Here is a 24,600-nt window from a genome sequence, read left to right as displayed (position 1 = left end):
CAGATGAGCTGCAACCACCACCATCACCTTGGTGAACACCAATGGGGAGATTAAGTGATTTGCCCAGAATCACAGGACATTGAGCACCCCTGTCGAGACTTGAACCCCGTATCACAGCTTCGAGGTCGACCGCCCTAGCCGTTCGGCCACATCCTCTCCCCAGAGGCTAAAGCTATTGCATAACTTCTGTCAGTGCTGATTTGGGAAACTGCTCAACAATTTTATCAAATCCTGCAGAGAACCGGTCTGGGTCTGGTGCTGGTGCTTTTTACTGTACAAGTGTCCTGAAGGCCTTAAAAAAATCCTCCTTAAGTACTGGAGTTTCCACGGCTTCACTATTGGCCTCCAAAGGCTATGAAATAGGTACATACTCTAAGTAATCGCTTATTTGTTGGGAGTAACCCTGCTTGGTACAAGAATTGCTCAAACTGTTCTAACTTTTTGTTTTCTCTTATACGGCATCCCCCTGGTCATCTTTAATTATGTGATGTAACTCCAAGCTCACCTGGCAAACAATGCTTTCAGTCCTCTGGCTGTGCTTTCCTCTTTGTCATATTGTAAATGTACAAGTACTATTTTTAGATCTGTCAGTCTTAATGGTTTTAATTTCCCCTTGCAAAGCCAATGATCTGCACATCTTTTGTGACAAGGTTGCATCGGTCTATTACATTTTATCTGTCACACTTTTTTGTAACAAAGGAATATTCAATTCTTCTAAGGGATGCTGATTCAGCAACAAAATTTCCCCTAACCACCAAATTAAGAGCATCCCACAGAATATACCTTACTACTACCTCCGTAGCATTGGTTGTTAAGTATTCCTTCAGATGCATAATATTTTTCACCACTATGGAGTTTTTAAGGAGAGAATCCTTAAGAGTACAACCGTTTCTCTTGAGGGCCCCCTTGTGATCACGGTGTGTGCACAAAAGTCGACCACACTCTGAGAAGGTCAAAGGACTCTATACTGAGCCCTGTAGGCTATTGACCAATCTTTAAATCAAGAACATAATAGAAACAAAAATTAATAGTTTAAAACGTAGCAAAGTTCTGGAATGAGAAAGGAAGGAAACCCAAGACTGGAAGGTCATATGGCACAAGAGGAGACTGGTTTTGCCCTATGTGAAATTACTTGTTTTCTTCTTGAGTGGAGCTACTGAAATATTGTGTTTCAGAATCTAAAAACATGTTTGCCCAGTGTTTCCAGAATAGCATATGAAATAGTCTGCTCACCTATGTATTTCTTTCTTTGTCTGCTTCATCTGTTCCAAGACAAGTGTGTTTTAGGGAAAAATGTGAATTGTCTCAGGATCTCCCACTTCGAAATGCAAGATCATTGTGCCTCAAGATTGTATGCGATTTGATTGAAAAAGTGAAATAAACTATTGGAATTTGCCTCAGGCATGCCGTGTGGAAATATTTGCAAATACTCAGTTTTGTACAAGTAAAAAGAGGTGCAGAGAGAGATGCACCAGGTATATCATTGGCGCTCTCTCTTCTTTCACATCAGGGACGTTGACAAAATCAATTACAGTTTGACTATTTTTTATATTCAAGCTATGGAACCAGTACTGGAAACATGTTCAAGATTTTGTCTACCTGAAAGACAGTATTCGTAGGAATTATGCACTGTACATTAAGGAAAGGCCTTTGAGACGTCACCTCCGACATTAAGGTATCATTTAATTTCTAATAGCATGGCACTACTTCATATTAGTTTTAACTATGCTGCATAATCAGATACTCAATTTGAGGCCTTGCTTGTAAAATGTGACCTGGGTGTTAATTTATGACTTTTATGCTCATCATTTATAGCATAGGATCACATGTAAGCAAAATGCTAACATATTACGAATGTCTATTAATAAGGTCGCATAGGTACTCTCTGCTTTCACATGTAAGACATGTAAACTCTCAGTTAATATCTAGATAAGTTGAAAAAAAATACCTGCGCCCTGGAAACATCAGAGCACCCCCCACAAATGAGCTCCGTAGGGTCATACTCGTCTCCTTGACCAGCCTCAGCATCACAGCGAGCTTCACCACCAAAGTATGCCTAGAATAAAAAAAAATGTAAAAAGGTATTAGGGCATGCTATACAGAATTACTGATGAATGAACGATGACAGAACTAAACTTACTTATACTTCAATGTATAAGAAATTCATTACCTGGAATGTAAGTTATCTCCATGGATAATTAATTCTGCAGATTACTGCCATGGTAATATTTTTTAAATTAAAAGACATCAGAATACATATTCAGTTCTTAGTAAAAATACGAAACAAATGTACAATCCGTACTCCGATGTTGGTAGGCAATGCCGGCTATATGAAGCAGTGTGTGTTTCGGAAGGTAGAGTGATCTAAGTTATGCCAGGAACATTTATATATAGGATTGTGAAGGGACTGGGGTTTGGAGCCTGCTGAATGTATCGAAAAAAAAGATAAGAATATGGTCGGTTCATGTCATGGGTAGGGGTGGGCAGGACCTCAAGGAGCCTAATATTGGAAATATGGTCAAGGAGGCGGCCAGCCTAGTGTGTGGGCCCTGGAAGTAGTAGAGATTTTTGGCAGGCTGCCATATCACCTAAGAAGTTGCAAATGTCAGGGTCATTATGGGACTCCAGATGGAGATTCAAATCTCCAATAATGTTGAAGTTGGCTGCTTTAAGCGCTACAGGTTTGGCAGCAATGACTACTGCTTCTCTGAAAGGTTTAGACAGCCCTGGGGGACGGTAACTAAGAAATCCAGAGAACATGAAATTATCAGAGACATTTTAAAAATTGAGCTTCGAAGTCCTGGATGGTTTCCTGGATAAAGCTGTATAAGTATCTTTATAATTAACTGCGATGCCCCCACCTCTCCCTGTTCCTCAATTCACATTTTTCATGGCATAACCTGGACGCATAGCCAGGGCGGGGATGGTGACAGAGTCTAGGGCAGGGGTCTCCAACCTTTTGTGTAGTCAGAGATACTGCTGGCCAGTGAAAATCGTCATGAGCTACTGAACCCAAAGCAACTCGCGCATTTTTCCGAGAGGACCCCCCCCCCCCCCCCCCCACCCAGTTTCATTGACTTTAAGCCTAATTTCATCAGAGCCCATACTGTGGTTTGAACAAAATAAGTTTTATTGCTTTTATTGTATTGTCTGTATTATCATTGTTGTGTCTGTGACTGCTGTTGTCTGTCTTCGACCGCTGCCTGTACGTGGTCCGTGCCCCTTTTTCTTCCCTCTGTTCCCCTCACTGTCCCCGTGCTCTCTCTGCCCGGTCTTTCCTTCTGTACCCTTGATGCCCCGTGTCTCTGCTCGGTTTTCCCTTCTGTTCCCGTCGCTGCCCCCGTGCCTCTCTGCCCATTCTGCTTTCTGTTCTTAGCTGCCCTTATATTTCTGTATTCTGCCTCTGTGCCATTCGTTTTTTGTGCCCGTCTGCCCTCAGTGCCACTCGTTTTTCCCTTGTTTTTGTGCCCCTTTTGCTTCTGTTCCACTCGTTTTCCCTCGTTTTTTGTGCCTTTCTGCCCTCTGTTCCACTCGTTTTTTGTGCCTTTCTGCCCTCTGCTCCACTCGTTTTTCCCTTGTTTTTTTGTGCCTTTCTGCCCTCTGTGCCACTCGTTTTTCCCTCGTTTTTTTTGCCTTTCTGCCCTCTTTTCCACTCGTTTTCCCCTTGTTTTTTGTGCCCTTCTGCCCTCTGTTCCACTCGCTTTTTGTGCCTTTCTGCCCTCTGTTCCACTTGTTTTTCCTTCGTTTTTTGTGCCCTTCCGCCCTGTCCCACTCGTTTTTGTGCCTTTCTGCCCTCTGTTCCACTCGTTTTTGCATCGTTTTTTTGTGCCCTTCTGCCCTCTGTTCCACTCTATTTCCCCTTGATTTTTGTGCCCTTCTGCCCTCTGTTCCACTCGTTGTTTGTGCCTTTCTGCCCTCTGTTCAACTCGTTTTTTGTGCCTTTCTGCCCTCTGTTCCACTCGTTTTTCCCTTTGTTTTTTGTGCCCTTCTGCCCTCTGTTCCACTCGTTTTTTGTGCCTTTCTGCCCTCTGTTCCACTCGTTTGTTCCTTTCTGCCCTCTGTTCCCACTCGTTTTTTGTGCATTTCTGCCATCTGTTCCACTCGTTTTTGCTTTGTTTTTTGTGCCTTTCTGCCCTCTGTTCCACTCGTTTTTCCTTCGTTTTTTGTGCCCTTCTGCGCTCTGTTCCACTCTTTTTTTGCTGCCTTTCTGCCCTCTGTTTCACTTGTTTTTTTGTGCCTTTCTGCCCTCTGTTCCACTTGTTTTTTCTTCCTAACCGGCGCACTCTGACGCTTTGTCAGCCATCCCTCCCACTGGATCCCTAATTCCACCATTGAGCTTACCTGCGGTGGAAGGCAAGTCTCCTGGCGTTGAAACGCACGTTTCCTGGCTGCTTCTGGCGGTGGAAGTCACGTCTACGTGACTTCCACCGCCAGAAGCAGCCAGGAGGCGTGCGTTCCAACGCCAGGAGACGTCACAAGGGTCAGACTCTCACGAGAGGAGTCTGCAGTTCCAGGAGAGGAGCGTCATCCTCTTCGCCCGCCCCACCCCAGCTTAGCTCCAATCCGAGCGGCTGGTTTGGGTGAGGGTGGGCAAATGGAGCTGGAAAGGCTAATAGCCTAAAATACCACCAAACACTACTGAAGGGCTACACGAGCTACACCCGGGGTCTCCGTGAGCTACAGGTAGCTCGCGATCAACCGGTTGGAAACCCCTGGCCTAGGGAGAGCCAGGTCTCAGTCAGGAGTAAAATATCAAGAGACTGTTCGGATAGCAAGTCAAATACTTCTGTATGATGCTTGACTAACGAACAAGTTACTTACCTTCGGTAACGATATATCTGTAAGAAACATTAGTTAGTGTTAGATTCCTTACCTTAGAATATCCCCAGGCGTCAGTCTGGATCCGGAAACTTTTGCGTAGCAGTACCCCTGCGCGTCGGTAGGCGTCGTCTGCAGGCGTCCCCTGCGGCTCCGCGTCCGTCGTTGGCGTCGTGCGCCGTGATGACGTCGCTGGAATATATAGACGCCGCCTCCGCGCGCTGACGTCAGTTCTTTGTACACAGCTTTTCCGCGCCAGAAGACGCAGAGCCATGAGAGAACCAACACTGGTGCCATGTAAAACTAGGGCCCTGAAAGGGATGTCCTTAACCCTAGGTATCAGTTCGCAGAACGGGGAGGATGGGTGGGTTCGGTAAGGAATCTAACACTAACTAATGTTTCTTACAGATATATCGTTACCGAAGGTAAGTAACTTGTTCATCTGAAAGAAACACGTTAGTGTTAGATTCCTTACCTTAGAATACATACCCCAGCAATACCAACCCCGGTGGTGGGTCTGCGAACCAATACAATACTACACCAGAAAGTCCTGGAGGACAGAACGGCCAAAGAAGCCATCCCTCCGGACTTGACTGTCCAGGCAGTAGTGCCTCGCAAAGGTGTGCAGCGAGGCCCACGTAGCCGCTTGGCAAATGTCCTGCAAGGGGACTCCCCGGCCCAGGGCAGTGGTAGCCGCCGTGGCCCGAGTGGAATGGGCCCTCAGCCCAACAGGAGGCTCCTTCCGAGCCAAAGAGTAGCACGCTTTGATGCAGAGGACGACCCATCGAGAGATGGTTCGTTTACAGACCGCCCGTCCCTTCTTCGCACCCACGTAGCCAACAAACAGTTGGTCATCCACCCGGAACTGGCGTGTGCGATCCATGTAAAATGAAAGCGCACGTTTTGGGTCCAGACGATGGAGCCGCTCTTAATCCTTTGAAGGATGCGGAGGCGGGAAGAAGGAAGGGAGGGTGATGGACTGCCCGATGTGAAAGGCCGAAACAACCTTGGGCAGGAAAGAAGGTCTAGTCCTCAGAACCACCTTATCAGGATGAATGGACAGGAAAGGAGGTTGGACAGAAAGAGCCTGGAGCTCACTCACTCTCCTGGCAGAGGTGATGGCAACCAGGAAAGCCGTCTTTAAAGTCAGGAGATGGAGAGGACAAGAATGAAGGGGCTCAAAGGGAGCACACATCAGAAAGGTCAGAACCAGGTTCAAATCCCACTGAGGCATCACAAACGGAACAGGTGGAAACATGTGAGTGATGCCTTTCAAGAGTCGAGTTACAATCGGGGACTTGAACAAAGAAGGCTGATCAGGAAGCCTCAAAAAGGCTGAAAGGGCAGAAAGGTAGCCCTTGATAGTGCCCAGAGCAGAGCCCTGCTGGGCAAGAGAAAGAAGAAACAGAAGAACCTCCGAAAGAGGGGCAGAGAGAGGATCCACAGCCTTTGCTGTGCACCATGCCACAAATCTGTTCCACCGACAGGCGTATACCGACTTAGTGAAGGGACGCCTGGCTGCCAGAATAACATCACAGACTTCAGGAGGCAAGTCAAATGGCCTCAACTGCCGCCGCTCAATCTCCAAGCATGGAGGTGGAGACTGGACAGGTTCGGGTGGAGGACCGTCCCCTGCTGCTGCGACAGAAGGTCCTCCTGAAAGGGCAGGCGGATCGGGGGACCGACTGACATGCTGAGTAGCTCGGGATACCAGTATCTTCGAGCCCAGTCCGGAGCCACAAGGATAACTTGGGCCCGGTCGCGCCTGATCTTCAGCACTCTGGGCAGAAGTGGTATAGGCGGAAAGGCGTATAACAGACCGCAACTCCACTCGCGCAGAAAGGCGTCGCCGTGCGAGTGCCGTCTTGGAAACTCCAACGCGCAGAACTGATGACATTGCGCGTTCTCTTCTGTGGCGAATAGATCTAACCAAGGCTCTCCCCATTGCAGAAAGATGCCTTGCGCCACGTCCGAGTTCAGACGCCATTTGTGATCCATCGAGCACCGACGGCTGAGTTCGTCCGCCCTGGCGTTCAGAGAACCTGCCAGGTGTTGAACCGTCAGAGTCACGCCCTGACGTTCCAGCCATTGCCAGAGGCGCAGAGCCTCCTGGCAAAGGGTCAACGACCCCACTCCGCCCTGTTTGTTGCAGTACCACATGGCGGTGGTGTTGTCGGTGAACACCTGCACTACACTCCCGTTGACAAAGGGGAGGAATGCCTTCAGTGCCAGACGAATCGCCCGCAGCTCCAACAGGTTGATATGGAGCCGGGACTCCGCCGGAGACCAGATGCCTCTGATCTCTGCCTCTCCCAAGTGGCCACCCCAGCCCTGGAGGGACGCGTCCGTCACGACAACGTGCTCCGGTTGGGGAAGGGAGAGGGACTTGCCCCTGACCCAATCGCGGTCCGTAAGCCACCACTGCAGTTGTCTCGCAGTGCCCTCCGAGATCAAGACGTGGTCGGACAAGTTGCCCTGATGCTGGGCCCACTGAAACTTCAGGTCCCACTGCAGAGCCCGCATCCGCCACCGGGCGTGATGTACCAGAAGGATGCAGGAAGCCATCAGTCCCAGCAGCCGCAGCGTCAACCTGACCGAAACCCGGGATAGCGGCTGAAAGATGGGAATCAAAGCCTGAATATCCCGAACCCGCCGTTCCGGAGGATAAACCCGAGTCCAGAACCGCTCCGATGAAAAGGAGCTTTTGAGAGGGACACAGGTGTGATTTCGGCACATTGATGGAGAACCCCAGGTCGTGCAAGAGGTCTGCAGTCATCTGAAGGTGGTGGACGACTGTCTGGGGCGAGCCCGCCTTCAACAACCAGTCGTCTAGGTAGGGGAAGACTGAAACCCCTAACCTGCGCAGATGGGCTGCGACCACCGCCATCACCTTTGTGAACACCCGTGGGGCGCTGGTAAGGCCGAAGGGAAGCATGATAAACTGAAAGTGCTCCAGGCCTACCGTGAACCGCAGGTAACGCCGGTGGGCCGGCAGGACGGGGATGTGAAAATAGGCGTCCTGCAAGTCCAACGCTACCATCCAGTCTTGTGGGTCTAGAGCAGCCAAGACCTGAGCTAACGTCAACATCTTGAACTTCTCCTTCTGGAGGAAGCCGTTGACGTTCCTTAGATCCAAGATAGGACATAGGCCCCCCTTGTCCTTCTTGGGCACCAGAAAGTAGTGGGAATAACAACCACGCCCTACTTCTGGCCCAGGAACGCGCTCGATGGCCCCCTTGGCCAAGAGGGCCGTAACTTCCTCCTTCAGAAGTGTCAAGTGGTCCCCCGACACACGGTGGTTCTGCGGTGGCATTGCTGGAGGAGAGGTCTCGAAGGGGAGGGAGTAGCCCCTTCGGACAATTTGCAGCACCCACCTGTCCGAAGTGATCGTGCGCCAGTGAGCGTGGTGATGGCGAACCCTGCCACCCACTGGCGTCACATGGGGCCGAAAGCACGGACTAGGAGGATTTTGGGGTAGATGCTGCGGGGGAGGGTGTGGTCTGACCCCGCCGTTGTCCCCGACCGCCACCACGGCGGTTTCCACGGCCGCCACCGCTTTGAAAGGATTGTTGCGGCGCGTGGCTGGCAGCACGTGTGGGGGCGCCCCTTCCTTGGCCACGAAAGGGGCAAAACGAACTCGGTTGCTGACGCTGGGTCGAGAGACCCAAGGACTTGGCCGTGCCCCTGGAGTCCTTGAAGCGTTCCAGCGCGTGGTCCGCCTTGTCACCGAACAGGTGACAGCCATCAAACGGCATGTCCATCAATGTACTCTGGACATCTGCCGAAAAATTGGCGGATCTCAGCCAGGCGTGGCGACGAATCGCCACCGTCGTTGACATAGCTCTGCCTAGCGAGTCGGTCGTATCAAGACCACACCGAATCGAATATTTCGCTGCATCTCGGCCCTCAGCCACAGCCTGACCGAGTTTTGCCCGCACCTCCATGGGGCATTCTGGCAGCAGTTCCGTGACCGTATCCCACACAGAGTGGGTGTAGCGGCCCAAGAGGCAGGCGGTGTTGCAAGACCGCAGGCCCAAACTAATGGACGAGAAGACCTTCTTGCCAAATTGGTCATACCTCTTGGATTCCCGGTCGGGCAGGGCCGACAGGAATGCGGACTGGGAGGTCGAGGCCTGGATCACCAGACTCTCAGGAGTGGGGTGGGTAGACAGGAACTTGGGGTCGTCCGGACAAGGACGCTGGCGCCTGGCCACGTTCCGATCGACAGGCGCACCTGAAGCGGGCCTGGACCACGTGCCCAACAGAACGTCCGACAAGGCTTCATTAAACGGCAGCAGTGGCTCCTGTGGGCATGACTGCGGTTTGAAGACCTCGGTGAGGATGTTAGGCCTCACAGCCGCGACGGGGAGCTCAAGGTGTAAGGCCTTGGCAGCCCTCATCAGCACCACAGAATATGCAGCTCCCTCCACCGATGCCACGGAAGGAGGAGAGATCAGACCAGGGTTAGGAGAGTCGTCCAGACCACTGGCATCCCCCAAGTCACCTGTCCAGTCCGGGTCATACTGGCACTCGCGTGACAGAGGGTCCTCGGACCCCTCCCAACCTTCACCGAACTCTTCATCTTCTCCGTATTCGGAGTCAACGATGTAGACCGGCTCTTCGGGGTTCATGGGCCCCATCGGCGCCGGGACCGGCGTCGAGCGACGCCCGTCCGGCCCCGCGTCCGGCGTCGGTGAAGGTAAGGGGACGGCGCCGCCCGGAGCCGGCGCCGGAGCCCCAGTGCCGCCTGAAGCCGGCACCGAGGAACCGGCGTCGCGCGGAGGCGGCGCCGGGGGCAACCCCGATGGAATCGGCGCCGGGTTGGATGGACGTCCATCCGGCGTCGACCCCGAAGGCCCTAGCGGCGCCGGGATCGGCGCCGCCGGCGGCGCCGGAGTCGGAGCATCCGACGGCGTCGAGGTAGGGTCAGCTGAACCGCTAGGGCCCCCGGACGGGTTCACTGGGCCCGCAGGCGCCGTGGAACCCGCCGGAGGAGATAGGGCCCTCATGGCCATGAGGAACGCCTCTATCTCCTCAGGCGTCGCACCGTGCCCAGGGACCTGAGGGTATGGGGCAGGCCGCGCCGGCGACTCTCGCGGAGCCGCGGGGTTGGGGTCACCCGAACCCCCGGCCGCATCGCGCGAGCGTCGGGGGGAGTCGGGGGTACGATGACGACGCCCCGACTTCTTGTGTTTCTTACCTGACGAGGATGACGAGTGGTGTCGACTTCCGGAACGCTCGGAGCGGCCCCGCGACCGCTCCCTCGAACGCTCTCTCGACCTCCGGCCGGACCGGGACCGCTCCCGGTCCCGACGTGGGGCCGACACCCGGAGCTCCAGTAGCTTGCGGGATCGCTCCCGTCTAGCCTTGCTGGTGAGGGCCCGGCAGTCGACGCAGGAGTCCACGTCGTGGTCGGGGCCCAGACACCGGAGACAGAGGCGGTGATGGTCTGTGACCGACATCGTGCGCTCACAGTCATCACAGTGCTTGAACCCAGGCATCCTAACAGGCACAAAGTGATAACAATTCGAAAAAACTTGGTCAAAGACCGGAGTACTGCTCTTCAGATCTGCGTCCACTGGCGCGGAAAAAAGAAGAACTGACGTCAGCGTGCGGAGGCGGCGTCTATATACTCCAGCGACGTCATCACGGCGCACGACGCCAACGACGGACGCGGAGCCGCAGGGGACGCCTGCAGACGACGCCTACCGACGCGCAGGGGTACTGCTACGCAAAAGTTTCCGGATCCAGACTGACGCCTGGGGATATTCTAAGGTAAGGAATCTAACACTAACGTGTTTCTTTCAGATGAGCGGCAGTTTGCATGGCGGGACGCTAGAACAGTGGTAAAACTGGAGGTTACAGTGGCTGTAGTGTAGGAAGCCATCGATGGGAGACCAAATATATTTTTGATACAGGGGTGCGCTCCTTTGCACTTCAAGCAGGGCCTTGCGTGAGTAGACTAGCATGTGGGGAGTCAAATGGGCATAGTGCCTGGCTCCTGGTGACGTGCTTGCCTTTGGTGCCAGCGGCGTGTCCGCGCTGCAGCGTGCAGGAAGTATTTGAAAGAAACAGATTAGTGTTAGATTCCTTACCTTAGAATATCCTCAGGCGTCAGACTGGATCCGGAAAGTTTTTGTCTGCAGTACCCTTGCACGTCGGTAGGCGTCGTCTGCGGCTCCGTGTCCGTCGGCGGCGTTGTGATCGCCAGGATGAAGTCGTTGGGAGTACTTAGGCACCGCCCTCGCGCGCGGACGTCAGTTGTTCTTTTTTCCGTGCCAGTAAGCGCAGATCGGGGAAGAGCAGTTACCCAAGTCATTTTTTCACTAACTTTTTTGCCTATTTTTGGCTATTCTTCTCGAGTCGATATCGACTCCTGGTGCCGGTAGGGAACCCCGGGCTCAGCCGTGCGACACCTTTCACCGCCTGATGTCGGTGACCGACCCCCACCACCGGTCTCTCTACTGCCTCGGGCTGACCACGACGACAAGTCGGTCCCCGAGGCACGGTAAGCTCCTCGAGATCTGGCAGTCGGCTCCACGCTGCTCGAGGTCCCAGTCGAGGAGGAAGTCAAGAAACCGGTCGTGGAGCCGCAGCCATCGACGCTCGCCGAGTAACCACCACTCGTCGGGCTCGAAGTCCTCTGGTAAGTTGAGGAAAAAGAAGTCCAAGAGGCGTCATTGCTCTTCGGACTCCCCTCACCGGTCGCACAAAGCGGCTGAGGGTTCGGGTGACACCACACGCGCGGCTCCGTCGGAGCCATGGGTGTCGCATCCGGTCCCATACCCTCCGACCCCTGGACTGCATGAGACACCGGAAGAGATACAGGACTTTCTCTTGTATATGAGCACTCACTTCCCTCGTTCCTCTTGTAGGAGTCGCCCCTTGAGTGGGGAGGACTCAGGTAGGTCCGGCAGCGCCATGTTCTCAGACGTCCAAGCATGGCGCAACTGGGCATATTTCAGAAATTGGTTGGAGTGCATGGAATAATTCTGTCGGACTAACGCAAACGGTACCAACTCACCATCCTCCAGGATGTCTCCCACCCTGTAGATCCCCAACAGGTAACAAGACTCAAACCCTCTAAATTTTCGAGTCTTTCTCACCCACCATCCATCCCAGAGTGGCGTCACTCTGGTCAACCTGCCCATCAAACCCTATATGCCCAATGTCCTTCCACCAGGCCTCTGTCGCTACCTAAGTCACCAGCAGCATCCGTCACACACCCTTACCCCCATAGAGGTAATGCAGACAAGAGCAGACTGTGAATACGGGGGGAGGTGGTGCCAAAGAGTGATGGGCCCTTTCCACAATGAACACAGAGGACAGAGCAGTCTCTGAGATCTTGGCTTTAATCCACCTTTCTAGTAAGAGCTCAGGTGCAGAGCCCCCAGCCACCTCGGGAAATCGAACAAATCATAGTTAGCACCTCTTGAAGCGACCCTCGCCGTCCTCCAAAATACGCCTTAATATTCTGTGTCTGTGCTGTCAGGGTCATCACTGTGACCCTAAGGGAGGAGAGTTCTTCCTCACCTGGGATACCTGTTGCTCTGTGGCCTTGGATCGATCTGCCACCTTATGGGGATCTGCCCTCAGGAGGTTTACGTCCAGTGCAATGAAGTCGAACTTGGCCTGGACATAGTCACTGGATGTTTCAATGGTCCATTGTATTTGGGCACCAGTGGGGCCCCGGGCGTCTGGACATCCCCCACCCCTTTCATCTGACTGCTTCCCTGACGGGTGGTTGGCTGAAAAATAGTCCCTTTTGGTTTGCTGGGGTCCCAAGAGGCTGCCTGACAGAGGTCTTGCAGGGGGACACCACGTCCCAATGCAGTAGTAGCTGCTGTTGCCCTGGTAGAATGGGCATGCAACCCTACCGGAGGTTCCTGTTTAGCCACAGAATAACAGGCTTTATACACAAGACCACCCAGCGGGAGATAGTTCTCTTGTGTACAGCCCGGCCTTTTTAGGCATCTACATAGCCAACAAAGAGGTGGTCATCCACCCTGAACTATTGTGTCCGATTCAGGTAAAATTAGAGTGCACTTTTTGGGTCCAGACGGTGGAGCCTCTCTTCCACTCTGGAAGGGTGTGGAGGCGGAAAGAAAGTGGGCAAGGTGATAGTTTCGGGAGGATAAACCGGAAACTGTGCCGTGTCCAGAACCGCTCCGATAAAGAGGAGCTTCTGAGAGGGAACCAGGTGCGACTTTGGCACGTTGATGGAGAACCCCAGCTAATGCAGGAGGTCGGCCGTAGTCTCGAGGTGAGAGCCTGGTCTGCCTGGTGTGAGCACGCCTTCAACAGCCAATCGTTGACGTAGGGGAAGACGGAAACCCCTGGTCCGCGCATAGGAGCTGCGATCACCGCCTTCACTTTTGTGAACTCCAGAGGGGCGCTGGTAAGGCGGAAAGAGAGCAGGGTGAACTGAAAGTGCTTGTGGCCTACCGTGAACCACAGGTAACGCTGGTGGGCCAGCAGGACGGGGGCATGAAAATAAGCGTCCTGCAAGTCCAACGGTACCATCCAGTCTTGCAGGTTTAGGGCAGACAAGACCTGAGCAAGTGTGAGCATCTTGAACTTCACCTATTGGAAGAAGTGATGGACGTTCCGAAGGTCCAAGATAGGACGCATGCCCTTGTCCTTCTTTGGAACCAGGTAGTAGTGGGACTAACGACCCCAACCTACTTCTGGCATCAGAACACGCTCAATGGCCTTCTTGGCCAAGAGGGCCACAACTTCCAGATGGAGAAGTGCCAAGTGATCCCCCGACATGGATGGTACTGAGGTGGCATGGCTGGAGAGGTAGTCTCGAAGGGGCGGGAGTAGCCCCTTTGGACTATCTGTAAAACCCACCTGTACGAAGTGATAGTGCACCAATGGGGGAGGGGATGTTGAATCCTGCTGCCCACTGGCATTTGGTGGGCCTGAAACACCAGACTAGGAAGGTTTGGTGGTAGTGGCGGCAGGGGAGGTGGTGGACTGATCCACCTGCTGGCCCTGTGACACACCTCGGCGGGTCCCAATTCGGCCATGAGACTGTTGCTGCGCAGGCCTGAGGCTTTGAAACAAAAGTGTCTGGACGCCCCTTCCTTGGCCACGAAAGGAGTGAAAAGCAGAAGCCGAAGGAGTGCGCGTGGCCATAAGGCCCAAGGACTTGGCCGTAGCCCGAGAGTCCTTAAAGCGCTCCAACACACTATCAGCCTTGTCGCCAAAAAGGCGAGTTCCATCGGAAGGCATGTCCATCAGAGTGTTCTGGACATCCCTGAAAAGCCAGTGCTTCTCAGCCAGGCGTGACGGCATAGCGCCACCGTCGTGGAAATCGCTCTGCGAGTCAGCGGTGTCAAGGCCACAACGAATCGTGAACTTGGCTGCATCTCTCCCCTCAGCAATAGCTTGGGAGAGCACCGTCTGGGCATCCTACGGACACGGAGGCAGCACCTGCGCCAACGTATACAACACAGAGTGAGAATAAAGGCCCAAGAGGCATGCAGTGTTCACTGACCACAGCCCTGAACTGGCGGAGGATAAAATCTTCTTCCCAAACTGCTCCAGTTTCTTGGATTCCCTGCCCAGAGGTGCGGAAGGGAATGCCCTTGGGGATGCATAGGCTTGATCAACCAAGCTCTCCGGGGTAGGATTTTGGGAGAGGAAAATGGGGTTGCCCAGGGATGGGCGATGGCATTGGGCCACGTTCCTATCCAAAGGTGCCCCTGTGTTAGGCCTGGACCAGGTGCCCAAAAGGACGTCTGAAAGTGCATCATTAAAGGGCAGCAGCGGCTCTGCAGAGGAAGCCGCAGGCCAAAGCACTTCTGTCAGGAGGTTAGTCCTGATAGCCACTGTAGGGAGCTCGAGGTGGAGAGCCTCTGCTGCCCTATGCAACACCACTGAATAAGTACTGTGAGAAGTTGGCCTGATATATGATGCTCACTAGTTCTAGTGATCACCTTGTATCAGTCCAAACAACCCTTATGGTGATTGGTTGTAAGTCAACCTTATAGACCAGCTATCCTAATGGTAGCATGGATAAAGCAGTCTTAGGCTAAACTCTTTTGGCATGTGAAGCCAGCTGTTTTACCACAAATAACCCCTTGAATATCAAGTGAAAGGACACCACACAGGCTGTTATGGAAATAAACAATATATTTATTAATACCAAACACCTCTGAACTCTTTATGAGATCAGAGGGCTAAGCACATGACAAGACGCTTAAGAAAAATACGTTACGTTGCACAAGTTACAATGTTGCCCTTGGGGCGCAACAAACCATATACTAAACAAGTGGTATAAGGAAATTGATAGAAGGAATGGAGCTGTCCAGAGGCTGTAGGATCGCTGGGACTACACTACCCTAACCTTAGGTAAGTATTAGGAGGCCCACGGAACGCGTGTGCAGAGTGTGAACTCACACGCGAGATGCGTAACAGTCAATGGACAGTACAATTTACGAAATAGGTAAGTACGGACAGTTCTGACTAGTTAGGACTAAAACGACCGGAAATCTGGGCACTAGGAGAGTAAATCTACCCTTGAGCACCGAAATGCTCTTGTTACCTTACCCACGGGCTGTGGGTGCATAGGTGTCAAAGTGTGTCTGGTTTCCGCGTTGAAGTCTATGGAGCCTTGAAGAAAGATGCTGCAGGCGACCAGGAGGAAGCTGTCCGAAGTGATCCAAGGGTGGATCAAGGAAGATGAAGACGTGAAAGCAGAGGGGACAATGTTCAAAGTCACTAGCCAGTGACTGGAGTGGAACCAGGAAGGAACAGATGCTGTTGTCGCGATCAGGTGAAGAGTGGACGCTTGACTCTGCAGCCACGTGGACCAGGAGGTGTCTTGGACGACCAGGATGGAGGCACGAGCTGTCCTACGCAGGCTCTCGCTGTCGGTGGTGTTGGTTCCGGATTCGGCGTCAACAGGCCTTGGCAAAGGCAACCCACGCGGTGAGTGGAAAAGGCGTCTGGTGAGGACCAGGAGGGTCCGGGGTGCTTCTCCTTTGCAGGGAAGCAAGGGCCAGTCTGGAGCATCCAGACCAGCGGTGTGGATTTCAAGGATCGTCGTCTAGGAGGCCACTAGCCAGCCGGCAAGTGACCAGACAACGCGTCGAGCAGCAATCAAGCAAAAGGGCCCCACGCAGATCTCGTGGATGCTGGGGGGCTGATCTTCTGTGCAGGAGCTGCTCGGAGCGGGGGCTTCTCAATCCCCAAAGCACTTCGTCGAGGATGCCTCTGAAGTCGTGCTGGAAGCGAAGTGCAGTTTCTTCTAGATGGCCGGTCCCACGTGTCTCGTCGCACCCACGGATCTCAGCTGTGCTGCAGATGTAGGTAGAGGTCGGAGAGGTCTGGAAGTCCGGGTCTCGTCGGGCTCTGAAGTCTGGATCCACTCGGGAAGACAACAAAGTGAACCGCTGGAACGCTTGATGGTGCCTGCTTGTGCAGGGTGGTCACTCCTTGGCCACAAGGGAGATTTCTTCAGTCTTCTGTGGAGCAGAATGTCGACGTCCAGAGTTTCTTCTTGTAGAGTTTCAAATCAGGATCAATCTAAATTGGAATGGGACCAGCTCCTACCTTTATTCTCCTAAAGGGGGCTATACTATGACTAGGTCCCTCCTATGGGTGGGACCAGGAAAGGGGGTGGTTACACCCCCTATCCTTTGTCCGGTTTCGCGCCAGAGCTGGGGCTGGAGTGCCCCAGCAACTGGTTTGAACCGGTGTATGCACAGGGCACCTTGTGTGCCCCAGGCATGTCTTATTCCTTTCAGGCCTGTCCTACCTAATACACAAAATCCTGTCTGGGGTGGTGCTAGCACCTCCCAAGGCAGGAAAACCCTTTGTCCAGGCCTCCCTCGCTGGAAGGACTCCCAGCAGCAGGAGGTCAGACTTGTGTCTGTGGTGGCATCATCCATTTTGTGATGCTGAGGCTCGAGTTAACTTTAACTCTAGAAGGGTGGAATGCTACCCCCGTCGCCAGAATTGGCGAGGGGGTAGTATTCCAATTCGTATGACACCTTACTCGACATGTTTTGATAATGCTATGCCAAAGTTAGCAATAACCGCAAGGATTATAATGCACTTAAGAGTATATGGTATAGCGTTATCATGGAAACAGCTAAAGGACTTGGTTCCGAAAGCTGCAGACAGGCTCAGCTCATGCTAGAGCACCATCTCACATAATTCCAAGCACTCTGCCTCCAGGACTGTTAAGGCCTGCCATAGGAGTGACTTATAGGAGTATATGTGTCCATTTTAGGTTTAGATATAGGTATACTATATCTACAGCAAAGGGTGATTACACCATCTTGCCCCAGCTGATTGATCAGCCAGTTGTGTCAGATTTGGATGGCCAGCCAGGGGTGGCATAATACATGCTGCAGCCCCTGGTAGGCCTTGGGTACACTTATGCCCTGGGTACCTATGGTACACTGTATAAGGACTTACAAGAGTGACCCAATACCAATTGGATATGTACCTAAGGTACATGGAGTCCATTTTAACAGAGAGAGCAGGAAGCCTGGGGTCCTGAATAGCAGGATCGCAGGCCAACTAAGTCGAAAACCAGCTAAACACTAGGCAAAAAGTTGGGGGTAACCATAGTCAGATATCCACCTTCCTACAAGTACCACCCTACTCCGTAGCCACGGTAGAAGGAGACAGTGCGCGCCAAGTTCCGGTGAGAAATTCAGATCACCGGCATCCCCCAAATCCTTTCGGGACTGCTCCCGCAAAGTTTTCGGAGCCATGGCCTGGCAGTCAGCACATGACGCGGGGTCATGGTCGCACCCCAGGCAATATGGACACTCGTTATGCTGGTCCGTCACCAACATCAGGCAGGGACAAGCCTCACAAGACTTGAAACAGGGCATCCCTATACACCAGGAATCAAAGACTCAAAGAACAGAGACATACGTCCCAAAAAACTCAGTCAAAAATTGACTGGGGGTACCGCTCTCTCTGGATCTGCGCTTGCTGGCGCGGAAAAGAAAGAACTGACTTCAGCGCGTGTGGGCGCGTCTAAGTAGCTTCAGCGACATCATCTAGGCGACCACGACGCCAGCGATGTAGGCTGAGCCGCACGATGACACCTACCGATGCGCAGGGGTACTGCTGACGAAAACTTTCCGGATCCAGTCTGACGCTGGGGTGTAATTCTAAGGAAAGGAATCTATCACCTACGTGTCTCTTTCAGATCCTTTATGCCACCTTTGCAAAATCTTGTTTACTTACAAGAATGCGCACTTAGTGTTAAAGGGAATGCTTTGTTAAAACAAAAGGTTATATGCCTATTAGCTTTTGGAACATTGGTGATAATGATTATTTGGGACCCATTACTAGATCTCTAATCTTCCTGCCCTCACTATTGGCAATGTGCTCTTTAAATAGATCACAACCCACGGCTGCAGGCTCGGGGATGGATAAAAGATGGGTGCAGTCGTTTTCAGAGCTGTGTTTGATCCTGGAATCAGATTTACTCCTTCCATAGCAGCTGACATAGAAAGATTTTGGAAGATTAGCAGATAGGTAGTTGATTGACCTACTTTAGTGCACTAATAGCTACAGCAATGTAATTGCTTTGCTTGCTAAATACCCTTTTCCTGGGCTTGTCAAACAGCAGAGAGGGGGCTCTACTGTTTTTCCTTCAGGGTTAGTTCTTGTCCTTTCAACTACCTTACTGATGTTTTGGCACAGCTCTCAGATAAACAGTTTGCGTCAAGATTCATAGGAGGCTTTGAGGTACTCATCCTATCAAGTTTCCATTTTCTGTTGCTGGTACAGGAGGACGAGTTACTTACATTCGGTAACAATGTATCTGGTACAGACACAGTCTAGCCGCAGATTCCTTAACTTAGAATATCCCCAGGCGTCAGACTGGATCCAGAAATCTTTCCCCAGCAGCACCTCTACGCGCCGGGGGCGGTGCTGCACTGCTCCACTCTGACGTCATAAAGAGATGTGACGTCAGCGGAGCCATATAAGCCCCTCTCGATGCGCTGACGTCAGTTTTCGTCTGAGAAACTTTTCTGCGCCACAACGCGGAGCCACCACCAAAAACTGTGAGAGTATGGGAACAGTGTGTAAAAAAGATGAAAAAGGAAAGAATTTGAATGGTGAGACAGCACCATAAAGGACAGTGCCAGCCACTGTATACAGAAAAATAGTGAAGGGAAAGAGCAGAGCACCGCTCTGAGAAGCAACACCGCAAAAGCAAAGGCTAACCCTCCCCGGAGACAGAAGATGATGTTAAAAAACATCATGGCAGACGACAGAAAGTCTGCAACCACAATATACAACTGTGAAGGGCAACCAGTCCGAAACAGAGGAGCAATGGCAACCCACCACAAGTCGGGACCAGAAAGGGACGCTGTATCCCTTGAAGAGACCTATAGACTGAGGCAGAGCCAATAGACTTCAAACCAATGGACCGACAAGGAGGTAAAAGACCCCAAGGTGATTGAGAAGGGTGGGGGGGCATGAGGAGACCCCATCCTAGACGACTCAGGTAATAGGGATGTAAAAGAACACATGACAGGAGTATACTGCCTAAAAACGAGAATGGTTGTTGAGCAAGCAAAGCAGAATGAAGCAGCCTGTGGAGGAGTAAAAGATGACACCCCGCAGAAAGACAGAGCCACCTGGAGGGAGGCAAATGTAGAAAACCCAACCTGAAAAGGTTCTTGCAGAATGGGGAGGATGTGCGGGCGTTAAGGAATCTGCGGCTAGACGGTGTCTCTACCAGATACATCATTACCGATGGTAAGTAACTTGTCCGTCTGATAGAGACATCTAGCAGCAGATCCCTTAACTTAGATTAGATACCAAAGGCATTCCCTTAAAGGAGGCGGGCCTACGACTGAACCCCAACAAGTTCCAAAGAGAACGTAGCTGTCAACAAGGTGACGAAACACAGTGGGGACAAGAATGCCAGCGCAACCAACAACAGACCACAAAGCTCTGAAAGAGCGGAAAACAATGGGAGGCAAAGACACTACAAGGCGTCAAGAAAAAGCACAAAAACACTGTATGCCTACGGGGTTGAGGAACACGCAGAGCCAGAAATGGCGGTGTGGAAGTGAGAGTTCATGGCATCCTAGAAGAAGAGGAACTGAGCCTAGGGCCTGAAGGATACGCAGGATCTGAGGGATCGACCGGAAGCAAGACCCATAGAGAGGACAAAACGGTATGATAGAGTCAGCGCATACTGGTCGAATATGCACAACTGCGGAAAAAAGCACTGTTGAACCTGCACTCGCTAAAATATGTGTGGCAGCACTGGCAGGATGCCGACCCATGGCCAGAAAGTGCCGGCAGTATCAGAACACAAGACACTCCCGCAAGTAGTCGCTCCTTCACAAGGACACGTGAGAGGGCGGACGGGAACAAGTAGAAGCACTCAGAACCGGACTACAGTAAGAATGTTATTCCTGTGGAAGACAGGAATACATATAAGTATACAGTGTGGACTCCAAAGCCACACTAAGTATAGGGAAATTCCCCTGTAGGGTAGCATGAGCTGCCAAGATGTGAAGGACACATCACCAGGTAAGCAACCGGTAAAAATTGGAAACCGGCAAGCTGGACACACACAGAAGAAGACCACGGACACCGGAAGAAGGCACGTTGCCTGTGCGACCCAGCTGTAGGAAGAGCACAGAGCAGATATATATGAAGAAAGACACATCTAGAATGATGTGTTACAAGATACAAGATTAGGGCATGGCATAAGTACCAACAGCCATGTTGGAGCAGAATCAGACATGACAATGTCTAGATCCGTAAACGACATTAGCAACCCGCCCGGGAGGACCCACGGTCCCCCACTAGACAGATGAGGAGATGGAGCCAGTCACGATAATGGAAACAGCTAGGACCAACCTAATGGTCTAGGGGACCAAAGAAGCGAGTATCCTTAAGATAACACTCCCCCTGAGAGCGTTACAGCGGGAACCTGTGTGGAAAGCAGCAGGGAAAAAGGAAAAAACTCCTGTTGGGGAAGTGCCCAGAAATAGAGGGCACAAGGCAATGTACAGCATAGACATACACTGCGCAAACGCCAACGCCTAGGACAAGTACAGACAGGGCTGAAGTATGAAAAATCATTACCCACCCCAAAGAGGGGATGGTAGAACCAGCATCACATAAGTGGAAAAAGGAACTCAAACACCCAATGATATAGAATTAGACCAGGGTGAAAACTGTCCTGGCGCTATACGATGGCAGGGCGGCAGCTGTGGAAGAACTGTGCCTAAACGGATCAGAACAAGGGGCCCCAAGGGACAGTGGCGGGTAAAAAGAAGAGCAGCCAACCTGAACAAAGAGGAGCACAGCAATGCTGAAAAACGTCCTTGGGAAAGGCAGGGGGGCAGAAGCCTCACGGCAGGAAACCTATACCGATGCTTCGATGTACTACGGACAACCGTAGATCCCAACCATAACTGAAAGTGCTATAGAGCAACGTCAACCTGTCGGTTGGATACAGCAGAAAGAGAAGACCGAGTAAGCCACAGAAGAACCCTGTTAGGAATACTCCACAGGAGCGTACCAAGCCTTCCTTGGAGGAAGGCAGCTACACTACAGCCAGCAAATACCCCACGTAGGGTAAGTCTTAACCCTGGCAAGGGGGCTTCCCCTGGAGCCAAGCTCACAGACAGAGGATTTGAAAAGAAGGCAAAACCAGCTGACCCGACAAAAGGCAAACATTACGAAGCACCCGCCCAGACCATCTGGGAATTACGTCATGAACTAGATTTGAAAAGAAGGCAAAACCAGCTGACCCGACCAAAGGCAAACATTACGAAGCACCCGCCCAGACCATCTGGGAATTACGTCATGAACTCCGGGTCCAAAACAAAGAAGGCAACTCTGCCTATCAAGTAAAAGCAACAGAAAGTTACACAACATCTGACAAAGACAAGCCACAAGGCTGAGAAAACCAGCCCGCAAGGGCCAGCAAATCACGGGAGGCCCGACATAAGGCGGGAGACCGCTGAATCAGCGTGACAACCAAGAAGGTCCATACCATTGAATGACAGATCTCGAAGAGCACACCGAACGTTGTCGGGAAAGCGACTATCTCGCAGCCATGCATGGCGGCGCAAAGCAACCGACCGGGCCATTGCTCTACCAACAGACTCAGTAGCGTCCAGGGTAGATCGAATGGTAATGTGTGCCATTTCCTGGCCATCAAAAATAAGACTATGCAATTCAGCTCGGGAACCTTCTGTGAGAGAAGGAAGAAGGAGCTCAACCAAGTCCCAAAGGGCAAGGGAAGCACATGCAAACACACAAGACATGTTTAAGGCACGGATGCCGGTACTGGCGGAGGCAAAAATGTGGCGCTCACATGTCTCCAGCCACTGAGATTCCCTGGTGGGAGGTAACAACGGTAAAGTGGAGGAAGGCTGCAAGTCAAAAGCCGCCAGGACAACCAGACCCTGAGCTCTAGGGTGAAGGGACAGGCAGAGAGGATCGTCCGGGGTCGGAAGATGCAAGCAAGCAATGGCCCGATCAACAGGGTCACCAGAGGAGGGCCGTGCCCAGGTACCAAGCAGGATGTCAAACAAAGACCCATCAAGGGGCAGCAAAGGCTCCACCTCAACAGGCTCCATGAGGATAGGGAAACCACAGGGGGCTGAAAGCGAAGAATATTAGCAGCCCTGCGAAAAGCCCGTGCGAAAGCCGCACTAGCCTCAGTCACCATTCTGGGGGACGACAAACCGTCGGTAGGAGACGGTTGGAGACTAACTCGTCCACTGGAAAGTAAAAGTGGAGGAGCCGGAGGTTGATCCGAAGGTCATGGAACGCTAGGTACCTGCACCAAGGGGCACCGAAACAACCTCGAGCACGGGGAGTCCAGAGGAACATTAACCTTCTGTAATAGAGGCGGCGTAGGCGCTGGCACCGTGGTCGACCAAGATTGTCGAGAACCACCAGAGGGGACTCGGCCTGGGCGCTGTCCGACGGCGACCCAACCTCTATCTGTGGAGAGGAAAAAGATCAACTGGGCGTCGGAACTCGGTGCCACATCCGACGTCAGCGCAGGAAGCTGCACAGGGCTATACGGTGACTGGACGGACGACTGGGAGGGCCCTCCGGACCGTGCCCAGTCGATGTCGTATTAACTCCGGAACCGGAGTTGATGCACGCAGCCGGAGCAGAGGACGAATCCGCCGGCAAAGACCCACTTCTTCCTCTGTGAGACCCGAAGCGCATCCGGGAGAGGGGTTGAACCAAAGAAAGAGTGGAGGGCCTTTGAATAAGCCTTCGGGAAGGGAGGGTATGGGGGAAGACGACTGCTGGGCGCCGGTGCCTGGCAAAGTCAGAGAGCAATGGGCCCCAGCATCACGTTTACGGAAGGACAACCTCCGTGACTTATGTTTGTTCTTACCTGTCTAGGAACGACGTCCGCGGGAACGACCTCGTGAGCGGACCAGATACCGAGAGGGAGATCGGTGGCACCAAGGTGCAGGACCGGACAGCTGTGCGGCCAGCAACTTCATACGACGCTCCCTTAAAGACTTAGGTTTCATCTGCTGACAGGCGTCGCACTCTTCGGAGTCGTGGTGCACTCCCAGGCACCACATGCAAATGGTGTGCGGGTCCGTGACAGACATTTGGCGCGCACACGTCTCAAACGCTTTAAAGCCCAAAGGCATTGCACACTGTTACGTGATGCCAAAGACGTTGAGAAGGCCAGAAAAACAGACCAAGAAACTGCTGGTTTTCCAGGATCGGCGTTGGGACGCGAAAAAGAAGAAAACTGGCGTCAGTGCGCCGGGAGGGGCTTATATGGCTCCGCTGACATCACGTCCGTGGACGATGTCAGGGCGGAGCCGTGCGGCGCTGCTCCCGGCAGGCAGAGGTGCTGCTGCAGAAACTTTTCCGGTTCCAGTCTGACGCCTGGGGTTATTCTAAGTTAAGGAATCTGCGGCTAGATGTCTCTATCAGATCTATCGATCAGAGCTTAAACATGGAAGCATGGTGGGTCATGGGGGATGCACATTTCCTGGGCATTTCAAATACTTCCTCCAGCTGAGAAGCTATAGCTGCCATGCGCTCTGTGTATTTTAGTCCAGGGTCCACTTTTCCTTATGTTGGAGTTTGACTCTTGCTGCTGCCCCCTTTGGATTGCTCTGATTATTACTATCTCTCTTAAGTGAGGGCTCATAGGCCTGTTAATGTACTTGGAGGTAAACATTCTTTAAATTGTCCAGCACGCAGGACCATTTTCCTGACCCTAATCCCTGCCCTTTAGTTGGCAGCATCATCTAATTTGAAAAATCAAGTGATAGGTGTGCTAAGCTTGACTCTAATATGAGCTGCTCAGGTGATGGTATATTTGAATAAAATCTGATGGCGGGATGGTATATTCAGATAAAAGCGGATGGCAAGATAGCATACTGAGCTAAAGCTTTCAACCGTTAATCTAGTTCAGCCTTTGACCTGGTAAATCAATGGAGCCAGCAAATGTTTGTGTTATGGCACCTGATAATTTATGGAGAGGATTATTTAATCTATTCCAATTGCATTAGGCAACACGCTCGCTTCCTCCTTTTTCCTCATCAACGTATCCTCAAACTGCATTACAGTTTACAGGGTTGCTGGTAGGTAAGCAACAAATAAATACAGTGGGGGGAGATGAGAGGCACTGCTGTGGCCCTGGGAATATGTCAGCTGTAAATGCCAGTCTACACATGCCCCTAAGGGCCACACAATCAGTTTCACTCACCTTTGTTAAGGACTCACCCACCATTCCAAATCAGACCGCCACTTGCTCGTTTTACCCACTGACAA

At 52.2% G+C, this 24,600-nt stretch overlaps 1 protein-coding gene across 12 annotated transcripts in view; it reads right to left on the bottom strand.

Moving 5' to 3' along the window:
- MYCBP2 (MYC binding protein 2) overlaps positions 1 to 24,600 on the bottom strand; it is a 2,065,574-nt gene that overhangs the window by 41,407 nt on the left and 1,999,567 nt on the right. For all 12 annotated transcript variants that reach the window (XM_086934832.1, XM_086934837.1, XM_086934835.1 and 9 more), the window contains one exon: positions 1,949 to 2,056. In XM_086934832.1, coding sequence (XP_086790958.1) covers positions 1,949 to 2,056 — 108 coding nt within the window. The remainder of the gene's footprint in view (positions 1 to 1,948; positions 2,057 to 24,600) is intronic.

This window comes from Lissotriton vulgaris, chromosome 8 (assembly GCF_964263255.1).
Source record: "Lissotriton vulgaris chromosome 8, aLisVul1.2, whole genome shotgun sequence".
Classification (NCBI taxonomy): Eukaryota; Metazoa; Chordata; class Amphibia; order Caudata; family Salamandridae; genus Lissotriton; species Lissotriton vulgaris.
Note: the sequence above shows the minus strand (reverse complement) of the source record. Positions and strands in the feature narration are given on the sequence as shown.